This window comes from Salmo trutta, chromosome 18 (assembly GCF_901001165.1).
Source record: "Salmo trutta chromosome 18, fSalTru1.1, whole genome shotgun sequence".
In the NCBI taxonomy this organism is placed as follows: Eukaryota; Metazoa; Chordata; class Actinopteri; order Salmoniformes; family Salmonidae; genus Salmo; species Salmo trutta.
The window spans coordinates 21,382,817-21,396,341 of NC_042974.1; the positions used below are offsets into that span (position 1 = coordinate 21,382,817).

Below are 13,525 nucleotides of genomic sequence, written 5' to 3' on the forward strand. Positions count from 1 at the left end.
CCTCCCTCTGGCACAAATACACACACACACAAACACAACAGGCAGGCACACTTACTCTCCTGCTGGCTCGCACCAAAACAAACCTCCCAGGCAGTGTTTGTTTCTTTGAAAGCAGCAAGTAAAGGAAAACAACAGGAGAAAGACGAGAAGGAGAAAATAAAAAGTAACTGGAGGAACAAGAGAAGAGAAGAAAAGAGAAAGAGTAGAGGAGAGGAGAGAAAATAGGAGAGGAAAACAACCTGTCACTCAAGAGTAGTTGTGTAGTACAAGTCAGTTGGTCCGGAATTTTCTACCACTCTCCTCCCAGCCAATCAGATTGAGTGAGGGGATTCTCAAAGGATAAAGGGGAGGAGACAGAACACTGTTGTTGATTAACAGTCTACAGTCCTACAGGTGGAGCCACGAATAAACGGAGAGAGAGGAGGAGAGAGAGAGAGAGAGAGAGAGAGAGTGAGAGAGCGAGCGAGAGAGGAGCAGAAAGCAGCTACACTTTACGCCCCCTTTACTTCCTTTCCTCTTTTCACTTGTTTTCTGCCTAGTCGATACCCCCCAACACTCGCGTTTACCCCAACATTTGTGACTATCGTTAGCCACTACAGAGTCAAGATGAGCCATTGCAGGAAGAGATGCAAGCGACAGCTGACCAAAGTCTTTCGATTTTTCTACCGCTTCCTCACAGGGACACTCGAGAAAGGTAGGCAGTCTCTCCACTGTAACCTCCCTTACCTCCAGCTCCTAAACCCCCTATACTTCTAATCTAGACCCCTGCACCGGGCTCACCTCCACAGGTAAGGTGGGAGCAGAGCTCTGGGTCTGGATCTGATCCTGGTTCTTGCTTCAATCTACAATTGTTTGGGTCTAGGAGCTGGAGTGATCTAGCCCTATGGTTCTATCTATGTGGTTCCAGCTTTGTCATTCTAGGTCTAGGAGTTGGAGTGTTTTAGCTATGTGGTACTGCTGGTATCTGATATTTTATATCTCTTGGTTCTGTGTGGTTTTCTATATTAGCCGTGTGTGTGTGTGTGTGTGTGTGTGTGTGTGTGTGTGTGTGTGTGTGTGTGTGTGTGTGTGTGTGTGTGTGTGTGTGTGTGTGTGTGTGTGTGTGTGTGTGTGTGTGTGTGTGTGTGTGTGTGTGTGTGTGTGTGCGCGTGTGAGTGAGCGTGTGTGTGTGTGTGTGTGAGATAGAGATAGAGATACTGTGTGAGACATTGTACTCTCCGTAATGTTTTCACATGTGAAATAGCTGTTTTCACATATTGAGCTTCAATTTCACACTTGAAACCATATTTTTCCATGTATTAAATGTAGACTTCACATATTAACACCACCTTTTCACATGTAAGGACAATAACATATTTTTACTTCACATGTGAACTTGCAATTCCACATTTGAAAGTGAAAGTCAAATTAGCAGTTTCACATGTGGGGTTGAAATAATGTTATTCTCTTCACATGTGAAAAGATGGTTTTGACATGTTGCAGTAGCAATGTTTACACCGGTGAACTTATGGTGACTGCATCTAAAAGCCAAAATGCGGGACATGGGAATGATTTTGTGGGACATTCGTGGAACAGTGGACAGAATATATTTTTGGGGGGCAGGTTATTGAATCACACTCTAGTTCTGCTGCTGTATGAAGGTCACTGCCTGTTAAAGTAGCAATCCTTAGTTGCTACATCTATTTTTGGACTTATAAATTAATGATATGTACCCATTGATTCTTGTAGAATATAACGTATAAATCTCTAACGAGCTTAGTTCAACTGTCGTACCCCATCAGAATCCAAAATATAAGCTTGTTTTACTCCAATGTTTGTAAACAAAGTAAATGTAAACGATGTGTTTTTTTCACATTTGTTTTGTTTTTGTAAAGGTCTGACAGGTAGGCTAACACTTTGTTAACAAACCAGGACTCTATAAGCTGTAATTGAGCTGTGGATGTAGAATGAAAGGAAAATTGGACTGAGTGAACTCTCCATGAATCCCTCTTTCTCTCCCTCTTTCTCTCCTTCTTTTCTCTCTTTCCCTTTCAATCATTTTTTGCTTTTCTCTCTCTTCAGCAGTCAAATGGATTGCTCTCCAGAACCAAAACACATTTGTCCTCTACACTGTAAAAAATATCATGTTAGTTCTAGTTTGAAAAAATGAGTCAACTATTTACATCAGGTTTCTGAGTATTTCCAACATGGGATATTTTTATGTATAATGTACTTAACTTTTGGTGTTTCACAAACACTAAATATATTAAGTTCAGCATCTAAAAAATTGCTTAGATCCGACATCATTTTATCAATTCCAAAAACTGTTATAATCCGTTAGATTTACTTCATCTTTTTGATTAGTTACTTTCAGTGATCGTGTCATATTGTTTAATATTTGTAAAAACTGTTGGTCACTAAATCCGGCTAGAAGGACCACGTAAAAATGGTTGGCTGGTATGCCCTCACCCGTCTGAGCGTCGGCTGTGAATGCTCTCTCCCGCTGTATACTTTTAGCGGGTGTTATGCTTTTTGAACATATAAAAATGAAGTAAGGTATTGAAATATTGAAGTAAAAACAGAAACCTGCATTTTTATGTACATTTTTGGGGGGATAATATATACTAAGCCTTGGGTTCTTTTTTTTACAGTGTACAAACTGTTGAGCAATGAAATTATACCAGATGACCTGTTCAATGGGTTACTGTGTACAACAAAAGAGTGTTCAAATTTTTATTTATTTATTTCACCTTTATTTAACCAGGTAGGCAAGTTGAGAACAAGTTCTCATTTACAATTGCGACCTGGCCAAGATAAAGCAAAGCAGTTCGACAACATACAAAAACACAGAGTTACACATGGAGTAAAACAACATACAATCAATGATGCAGTAGAAAAAAATAAGACTATATACAATGTGAGCAAATGATGTGAGATAATGGAGGTAAAGGCAAAAAAATGCCATGGTGGCAAAGTAAATAAAGTATGGCAAGAAAAACACTGGAATGGTAGATTTGTAGTTTGAAGAAAGTTAAAAGTTAAAATATAAATAATATAGTGCAAAGGAGCAAAATAAATAAAATAAATAAATACAGTAGGGGAAAAGGTAGTAGTTTGGGCTCAATTAAAGATGGGCTATGTACAGGTGCAGAGATCTGTGAGCTGCTCTGACAGCTGGTGCTTCAAGCTAGTGAGGGAGATAAGTGTTTCCAGTTTTAGAGATTTTTGTAGTTCGTTCCAGTCATTGGCAGCTGAGAACTGGAAGGAGAGACGACCTAAGGAGGAGTTGGCTTTAGGGGTGACCAGAGAGATATACCTGCTAAAATGAAGATCCTACATATGTATGCTAAGAGAAGGAGGAGTATCTGGTCAATGAGTTTCTTCCTTAGTTTTTTACACAAGACATACTTGAGGGTCAGGACATACTTGGCCTACTGGGAAGGCAGGAAACTCTAAACCTGACCCTACCAGAAGGAAGGGAACTCTGACCTGACCCTACCAGGAAGGAATGGAGGTGGACAACTAGGTCAGGGCAGACATCAGGGGTGACTTCTGGTGGATCACCTGTGGTGATGTCTGGCAGGTCAACTGAGGCAATATCTGGAGGTAGCAAGACCCTCGGAGCTGGAACTACCACGGTGCTAGCAGGTGGGGCCAGCAGGGGCTCCAGGCCTGGGATCAGAAGGTCCCACCAGGCTGTGACTGGAGATGCCCCAATGTCTGGCATGTACTTGGCCTCTGCAGTAGCTGCAGGCTGTGGCTCCTTCCAAGGAGCGGGCAACGAATTCAGCGTGGGCTTGCACTCTGGGCCAGGAGCTGTGAGGGACAGGGGTGAGAGCAGGGGTATTTGTGGCTGAAGGTTCCAGGGTTGAAGACAGTCGAACCTCGGGCACCCGAGCGTCTGCCTCTACTAGCAGGGTATTCCCACTGGGATGAGAGGAAGACTCCGCAACGGCAACCAGAACAGATCCCATGGCAGCGGCTGGCTGTGGCTCCATGACTGGAGCGGGAGTCTCCAGTCATGTGGCTACTGGAGGAGCTGGCTGAGGAGGGTGCAGACCTTGGTGTCATGGACTGTGCACTCTGGAGTTGTCTTCATCTGCTTGAGAGCTAGGCCGCTCTGGAGAGCAGAAATGGACCCTACGCTCCTGTGCCTCTGGCCGGGGGGGGCTTAGAGGGACGTCGGTCGGGAGAGCAACACGACCCCCTCGGATGGGAGGTGGCGCTCCCGACACTCGGGCATATACAACGTAGATTCCAGCCGGGGGGGCCTGTAGCGACAAAGATCTGTTGAATAGCTAGGCCACCTCAGGATGTAGTGGGGGTCCCAACGGTTCCGTGGAGGAACCCGGAGTGCCTGGAGTAGTGTCTCTCAGGAGAGTTGCCGGGCCGACTCAGGGAGTACTATGATAGCCGGGAAGGCCTAGAGCAATGGTGGTAAGAGTAGCGGGGGTGGTAAGAGTGCTCCCACAGCGGTGACTCAGGCCGGGTGGTCCAAGAGTACGCCACCTGATCTCTTGCTGCTCATGATGCAGGTACTCGTATTCCCTCATCAGCTCCCAACTGGTGAGGGTGTGGTTACTCCCTGACCACTGAGGAGGCCTGGAGCAGGGCTGGTAGGCTCTTAGATGAGAGAGGTGTGTAGGACCTCGTATGGGCTGAGGTGGGTGGTGACAGGCGTCTGCATCCTGGGGCATGGAAAAAACTAATTTGCTGGGTACTTCATCTCAACTATAGCAGATCAGAATCCAGCTTGAAGGACCATGTAAGAACTATTGGTCGCTAAATCCGGAGAAATGACGGACCATGTAAAAAAACTGTTGGTAACTAAATCCGTCTAAAAGGACCACGTAAAAACACTTGGCTGGTATGCCCTCACCAGTCTAAGCGGTCAGCTGTGAATGCCCTCACCCGCTATATACATACAATTGAAGTCGGAAGTTTACATACACTTAGGTTGGAGTCATTAAAACTAGTTTTTCAACCACTCCACAAATTTCTTGTTAACAAACTATAGTTTTGGCAAGTCGGTTAGGACATCTACTTTGTGCATGACACAAGTCATTTTTACAACAAATGTTTACAGGCAGATTATTTCACTTATAATTCACTGTATCACAATTCCAGTGGGTCAGAAGTTTACATACACTAAATTGACTGTGCCTTTAAACAGCTAGGAAAATTCCAGAAAATGATGTCATGGCTTTAGAAGCTTCTGATAGGCTAATTGGCGTCCTTTGAGTCAATTGGTGGTGTACCTGTGGATGTATTTCCAGGCCTACCTTCAAACCCAGTGCCTCTTTGCTTGACATCATGGGAAAATCAAAAGAAATCAGCCCAGACCTCAGAAAACAAATTGTAGACCTCCACAAGTCTGGTTCATCCTTGGGAGCAATTTCCAAACGCCTGAAGGTACCACGTTCATCTGTACAAACAATAGTACGCAAGCATAAACACCATGGGACCGCTCAGGAAGGAGACTGTCTCCTAGAGATGAACGTACCTTGGTGTGAAAAGTGCAAATCAATCCCAGAACAACAGCAAAGGACCTTGTGAAGATGCTGGAGGAAACAGGTACAACACTATCTATATCCACAGTAAAACAAGTCCAGTAAAACAAGACCCCTCAGCAAGGAAGAAGCAACACCTCCAAAACCTCCATAAAAAATCCAGACTACGGTTTGCAACTGCACATGGGGACAAAGATCATACTTTTTGGAGAAATGTCATCTGGTCTGATGAAACAAAAACAGAACTGTTTGGCCATAATGACCATCGTTATGTTTGGAGGAAAAAGGGGGAGGCTTGCAAGCCGAAGAACACCATCCCAACCGTGAAGCATGGGGGTGGCAGCATCATGTTGTGGGGGTGCTTTGCTGCAGGAGGGACTGGTGCACTTCATAAAATAGATGGCATCATGAGGAAGGGAAATTATGTGGATATATTGAGGCAACATCTCAAGACATCAGTCAGGAAGTTAAAGCTTGGTTGCAAATGGGTCTTCCAAACGGACAATGACCCCAAGCATCCTTCCAACGTTGTGGCAAAATGGCTTAAGGACAACAAAGTCAAGGTATTGGAGTGGCCATCACAAAGCCCTGACCTCAATCCAATAGAGGTCAGAAATTTGTGGGCAGAACTGAAAAAGTGTGTGCGAGCAAGAGGCCTACAAACCTGACTCAGTTACACCAGTTCTGTCAGGAGGAATGGGCCAAATTCACCCAACTTATTGTGGGTAGCTTGTGGAAGGCTACCAGAAACGTTTGACCCAAGTTAAACAATTTAAAGGCAATGCTACCAAATGCTAATTGAGTGTATGTAAATTTCACATTCTTAAAATAAAGTGGTGATCCTAACTGACCCAAGACAAATAATTTTTATGGCAGGAATTGTGAAAAACTGAGTCTAAATGTATTTGGCTAAGGTGTATGTAAACTTCCGACTTCAACTGTAAAACTGATTAGTTTGGTTCTGCCCTCTGTAGTGCTGTCCGGTTAGAGCATTACTTTGAGGCCCATCACTGTACTCTTGATAGTCACCACCACACACACACACACAGACACAGCTGTTTCCATTTGAGGATGTTTATACGGTTTTTGGGAATCTGAATGAATTGGAATCTTATTGTTGTGCTTCTATAAGACAAAGATATACACACATTAGTTAAGAGTTATAACTATGCAATATACACTACCGGTCAAATGTTTTAGAACACCTACTCATTCAAGGATTTTTATGAATTTTACTATTTTCTACATTGTAGAATAATAGTGAAGACATCAACACTATGAAATAACACATATGGAATCATGTAGTAACCAAAAAAAGTGTTAAACAAATCAAAATATATTTTATATTTTTTAAATAGCCACCCTTTGCCTTGATGACAGCTTTGCAGACTCATGGCATTCAGCCAGCTTCAACTGGAATGCTTTTCCAACAGTCTTGAAGGAATTCCCGCATATGCTGACCACTTGTTGGATGCTTTTCCTTCCTTCTGCGGTCCTACTCATCCCAAACCATCTCAATTTGGTTGAGGTCGGGGGATTGTGGAGGCCACGTCATTTGATACAGCACTCCATCACTTTCCTTCTTGGTAAAATAGCCCATACACAGCCTAGAGGTGTGTTGGGTCATTGTCCTGTTGAAAAACAAATGATAGTCCCACTAAGCCCAAACCAGATGGGAAGGCGTATCGCTGCAGAATGCTGTGGTAGCCATACTGGTTAAGTATGCCTTGAATTCTAAATCAATCACAGGCAGTGTCACCAGCAAAGCAAACCCACATATTAACACCTCCTCCTCCATGCTTTACGGTGGGAAATGCACATGCACAGATCATCCGTTCACCCACACCGCATCTCACAAAGACCCGGTGGTTTGAACCAAAAATGTCCATTTTGGACTCCAGACCAAAGGACAAATTTCCACTGGTCTATTGTCCATTGCTCATGTTTCTTGGCCCAAGCAAGTCTCTCTTCTTATTGGTGTCCTTTAGTTGTGGTTTCTTTGCAGCAATTCGACAATGAAGGCCTGATTCACACAGTCTCCTCTAAACAGTGGATGTTGAGATGTGTATGTTATTTGAACTCTGTGAAGCATTTATTTGGGCTGTAATTTCTGAGGCTGGTAAATCGAATGAACTTATCCTCTGCAGCAGAGGTAACTCTGGGTCTTAAATTCCTGTGGCGGTCCTCATGAAAGACAGTTTCATCATAGTGCTTGATGGTTTTTGCGACTGCACTTGAAGAAAATGTAAAAGTTCTTGAAATGTTCCGTATTGACTGACCTTCATGTCTTAAAGTAATGATGGACTGTCGTTTCTTTGCTAATTTGAGCTGTTCTTGCCATAATATAGACGTAATAGGGCTATCTTCTGTATAACCCCCTACCTTGTGACAACACAACTGATTGGCTCAAATACATTAAGAAGGAATGAAATTCCACAAATTAACTTTTAAGAAGGCACACCTGTTAATTGAAATGCATTCCAGGTGACTAACTCATGAAGCTGGTTTAGATGGGTTGGCAGATAGCCTCGTGGTTAGAGTGTTGGACTACTAACCAGAAGGTTGCTAGATCAAATCCCCAAGGCAGTTTACCCACTGTTCCTAGGCCGTCATTGAAAATAAGAATTTGTTCTTAACTGACTTGCCTAGTTAAATAAAGGTAAACTAAAAAAAAGATAATGCCAAGAGTGTGCAAAGCTGTCATCAAGGCCAAGGGTGGCTATTTGAAGAATCTCTGTCATAGTCTGTGTATGTAGGTGGCAGGGAAGTCAGGCGCAGGAGAAAACAGAGTGGTTAAAAAATGGAGTATTTATTTCCAAAACCAACGTAGAAAAATCTCTTCCTTCAACCATAGCGCTGGCCCATTCCAGGGCTCTCCCTGTGAGGCACGAGACGAGGGCGAAAATCTTCTCACGGTCTGATGGGACTGGGTGGACCGTGGCCAGAAAAAGTTCTAATTGGAGCAGGAAACCCCGGCAGTTGGTAGTACTTCCGTCATAACCCCGAGGCATGGCTAGACGGATACTACCCGGTTCAGGTTGACAAGGGGCGTTTTGGATCGACCCCGGTTGGGCTGGTGGAGGCGCTGGCTGAATCTCCCGTCTCTCCAAGCGGTCCATCAGCTGAACAGCGCGATCCATAGCAGCGCATAGATGTGATAGTCTCTCTGCATTCTTCTGGATGCGCTCCTCCACCTCCCTGTCCGGGATATCTTCTCCTGCTGACTTCAAAAAATTGGTCGGTGATTCTGTCATAGTCCGTGTGTGTAGTTGGCAGGGAAGTCAGGCACAGGAGAAAACAGAGTGGTTAAAAAATTGAGTATTTATTTCCAAAACCAACGTAGAAAAATAATCTGGGTAAAACAATAACCCGTCGCACACCGATACAGAAACAACACGTACATAACAAACAAACAATCACCGACAGAGAAATGAGGGGAAGCAGAGGGTTAAATACACAACATATAATTACTGGGATATGAAACAGGTGTGTAAAGAGACCAGACAAAACCAATGGAAAATGAAAAACTGATCAATGATGGCTAGAAGGCCGGTGACGTCGATCGCCGAACACTACCCGAACAAGGAGGGGCATCAACTTCGGTAGAAGTCGTGACAGTACCCCCCCGCTGACGCGCGGCTCCAGCAGTGCGTCGACACCGGCCTCGGGAACGACCCGGAGGACGAGGCGCAGGGCGATCCGGATGGAGACGATGGAACTCACTCAGCATGGACGGATCTAACACGTCCTCCACCGGAACCCAGCATTTCTCCTCCGGACCGTACCCCTCCCAGTCCACGAGGTACTGAAGACCCCTCGCCCGACGTCTCGAATCCAGGATGGATCGAACGGAGTACGCCGGGGCCCCCTCAATGTCCAGAGGGGGCGGAGGAACCTCCTGCACCTCGGCCTCCTGGAGCGGGCCAGCCACCACCGGCCTGAGGAGAGACACATGGAACGAGGGGTTAATGCGGTAATTGGGGGGAAGCTTTAACCTATAACATACCTCGTTCAATCTCCTCAGGACTTTAAACGGCCCCACAAACCGCGGACTCAGCTTCCGGCAGGGCAGGCGGAGGGGCAGGTTTCGGGTCGAGAGCCAGACCCTGTCCCCCGGTGCAAACACCGGGGCCTCACTGCGGCGACGGTCTGCACCAGCTTTTTGACGTCGTACGGCGCGCTGAAGGCGGACGTGAGCTGCGTCACAGGTCTCCTCCGCGCGCCGGAACCAGTGGTCCACCGGTCTGACTCTGATGCCAAGGGGCCAGAACCGGCTGATAACCCAACACACACTGAAACGGAGTGAGGTTAGTGGAGGAGTGGCGGAGCGAGTTCTGAGCCATCTCTGCCCAGGGCACAAACGTCGCCCACTCCCCCGGCCGATCCTGGCAATAAGACCTCAGAAACCTACCCACATCCTGATTAACTCTCTCCACCTGCCCGTTACTTTCGGGGTGAAAACCCGAGGTAAGGCTAACCAAGACCCCCAGACGTTCCATGAACGCCTTCCAAACCCTTGACGTGAACTGGGGCCCTCGATCAGACACTATATCCTCAGGCACCCCTTAGTGCCGAAAGACGTGTGTAAACAGAGCCTCCGCCGTCTGTAGGGCTGTAGGGAGACCGGGCAAAGGGAGGAGACGACAGGACTTAGAAAAGCGATCCACAACGACCAGGATCGTGGTGTTACCTTGTCATGGTGGAAGATCGGTTATGAAATCCACCGACAAGTGCGACCACGGCCGCTGTGGAACGGGTAAGGGTTGTAACTTACCCCTGGGTAGGTGTCTAGGAGCCTTGCACTGGGCGCACACTGAGCAGGAGGAAACATAAACCCTCACGTCCTTAGCTAAGGTGGGCCACCAGTACCTCCCACTAAGACAGCGCATTGTCCGACCAATGCCAGGATGACCAGAGGAGGGTGACGTGTGAGGCCAGTACATCAATCGGTCGCGGACAGCGGACGGAACGTACAGACGCCCAGCTGGACACTGAGGGGGAACGGGCTCTGCACGTGACGCCCGCTCAATGTCCACGTCCAGCTCCCAGACTACCGGTGCCACCAAACAAGAGGCTGGGATGATGGGAGTGGGATCCATGGATCGCTCCTCTGTGTCATACAGCCGGGACAGTGCGTCTGCCTTGACGTTCTGGGAACCTGGTCTATAAGGGAGGGTAAACACAAAGCGGGTGAAAAACATGGCCCACCTTGCCTGGCGAGGATTCAGTCTCCTCGCCTCCCGGATGTACTCCAGATTGCGGTGGTCAGTCCAGATGAGAAAAGGGTGTTTAGCCCCCTCAAGCCAGTGTCTCCACACCTTCAGAGCCTTGACGATAGCCAAGCTCCTTGTCCCCCACATCATAGTTTTGCTCCGCCGGGCTGAGCTTCTTAGAGAAGAAGGCACAGGGGCGGAGCTTAGGTGGCGTACCTGAATGCTGAGAGAGCACAGCTCCTATCCCAGCCTCAGATGCATCCACCTCCACTATGAATTGCAGAGACGGATCTGGATGAGCCAACACCGGAACCGAGGTAAACAGAGCCTTCAGTTTCCTAAACGCCCTGTTCGCCCCAGCCGACCACTGCAAGCGCACCAGACCCCCTTCAGCAGTGAGGTAATGGGAGCAGCTATCTGACCAAAACCCCAGATAAATCTCCGGTAGTAATTGGCAAACCCTAAAAATCGCTGCACTTCCTTTACCGTGGTGGGAGTCGGCCAATTACGCACAGCTGTAATACGGTCACTCTCAATCTCCACTCCTGACGTAGGTAGGCAATATCCTAAGAAAGAGACGGACTGTTTAAAGAACAAGCATTTCTCAGCCTTGACATACAGGTCATGCTCCAACAGGCGACCAAGCACTTTGCGCACCAGGGACACATGCTCGGCGCATGTAGCGGAGTAAATCAGAATGTCATCGATATACACCACTACACCCTGCCCGTGCAGGTCCCTGAAAATCTCATCGACAAAAGATTGGAAGACTGATGGAGCATTTTTTAACCCATACGGCATGACAATGTACTCATAAGGCCCTGAGGTGGTACTAAATGCTGTCTTCCACTCGTCTCCATCTCGGATACGCACCAGGTTGTACACACTCCTGAGATCCAGTTTTGTGAAGAAGCGTGCGCCGTGCATTAATTCAATCACTGGGGCGATCAGAGGTAGCGGGTAACTGTACCCCACTGTAATTTTATTAAGACCTCGATAATCAATGCACGGTCGCAGACCCCCATTCTTCTTCTTCACAAAAAAGAAACTCGAGGAGACGGGTGAGATGGAGGGCCTAATGTATCCCTGACGCAGGGATTCAGAAACATATGTCTCCATAGCCACCGTCTCCGCTTGCGACAGGGGATACACGTGACTCTTGGGAAGTGTAGCGTCTGCCATGAGATTTATCACACAATCCCCCTGTCGATGAGGTGGTAATTGAGTCGCCTTCTTTTTACAGAAGGCGAGAGCCAAATCGGCATATTCAGGGGGAATGTGCACGGTGGAGACCTGGTCTGGACTTTCCACCGTAGTAGCACCAACGGAAACCACTACCCACCTACCTGAGCACTCTCGCAACCACCCCGTAAGAGCCCTCTGTGGCCAAGAAAAAGTGGGGTTATGACTAGTTAACCAGGGAAAACCCAGCACCACCGGATACGCAGGAGTGTCGATAAGGAAAATACTAATTTTCTCCTTGTGACCCCCCTGCGTCACCATAGTCAATGGAGCCTTGGCCTCCCTAATCAACCCTGACCCTAATGGTCGACTATCTAAGGTGTGAATGGGAAAAGGTACTTTCACCGTTACAATAGGGATCCCTAAACTATGAGCCAACGTTTGATCAATAAAGTTCCCAGCCGCGCCTGAATCTACTAGTGCCTTATGCTGGGAATGAGGGGAAAAATCTGAAAAAGTTACAGACACAAATATATGAGCAACAGAGGGCTCTGGATGAGAATGGTGCCTACTCACCTGGGGTGGCGCCAGAGCGCCCTGCCTGTTACCTCGATTCCCAGAAGAACCTACCCGGCACCGACCAGCAGTGTGTCCTCTGCGGTCACCGATGGTACACGAGCGGGAACTCCCTCCGGTCTCCCTGTGCATCCTCTCTCCTGGCTCCATGGTTATAGGAGAGGGGGTGCAGGAGGATGAAACCACCAGACCCTGATCTGGACGTCCACGAGTAGCCAGCCAGTTGTCCAACCGGATGGACAGATCCACCAGCTGGTCGAAGGTTAGGGTGGTGTCTCTACAGGCCAGCTCCCGACGGACGTCCTCCCACAGACTACAGCAAAAATGATCTATCAGGGCCCCGTGATTCCATCCTGCACCGGCTGCCAGGGTCCTGAACTCCAATGCGAAATCCTGGGCGCTCCTCGTCTCCTGCCTCAGATGGTAGAGGCGCTCACCTGCCGCTCTGCCCTCGGGTGGGTGGTCGAAGACTGCCCGGAAACGGCGGATGAACTCCTCATATCGGTCCAACGCCGTATCTCCTCCTTCAACCTTAGCGCCTGCCCATTCCAGGGCTCTCCCGGTGAGGCACGAGACGAGGGCGAAAATCTTCTCACGGTCTGATGGGACTGGGTGGACCGTGGCCAGAAAAAGTTCTAATTGGAGCAGGAAACCCCGGCAGTTGGTAGTACTTCCGTCGTAACCCCGAGGCATGGCTAGACGGATACCACCCGGTTCAGGTTGACAAGGGGCATTTTGGATCGACCCCGGTTGGGCTGGTGGAGGCGCTGGCTGAATCTCCCGTCTCTCCAAGCGGTCCATCAGCTGAACAGCGCGATCCATAGCAGCGCATAGATGTGATAGTCTCTCTGCATTCTTCTGGATGCTCTCCTCCACCTCCCTGTCCGGGATATCTTCTCCTGCTGACTTCAAAAAATTGGTCGGTGATTCTGTCATAGTCCGTGTATGTAGGTGGCAGGGAAGTCAGGCACAGGAGAAAACAGAGTGGTTAAAAAATTGAGTATTTATTTCTAAAACCAACGTAAAAAAAAGAATCCAGGTAAAACAATAACCCGTCGCACAACG

At 47.7% G+C, this 13,525-nt stretch overlaps 1 protein-coding gene across 1 annotated transcript in view; it reads left to right on the top strand.

The window, feature by feature from the left end:
• Window positions 1-333: 333 nt before the first annotated feature.
• LOC115152989 (Kv channel-interacting protein 2) overlaps window positions 334-13,525 on the top strand; it is a 108,735-nt gene continuing 95,543 nt past the window's right edge. Inside the window, exon 1 of the mRNA XM_029697967.1 lies at window positions 334-694. Within this exon, the coding sequence (XP_029553827.1) occupies window positions 607-694 (88 nt within the window). The 5' untranslated portion in view covers window positions 334-606. The remainder of the gene's footprint in view (window positions 695-13,525) is intronic.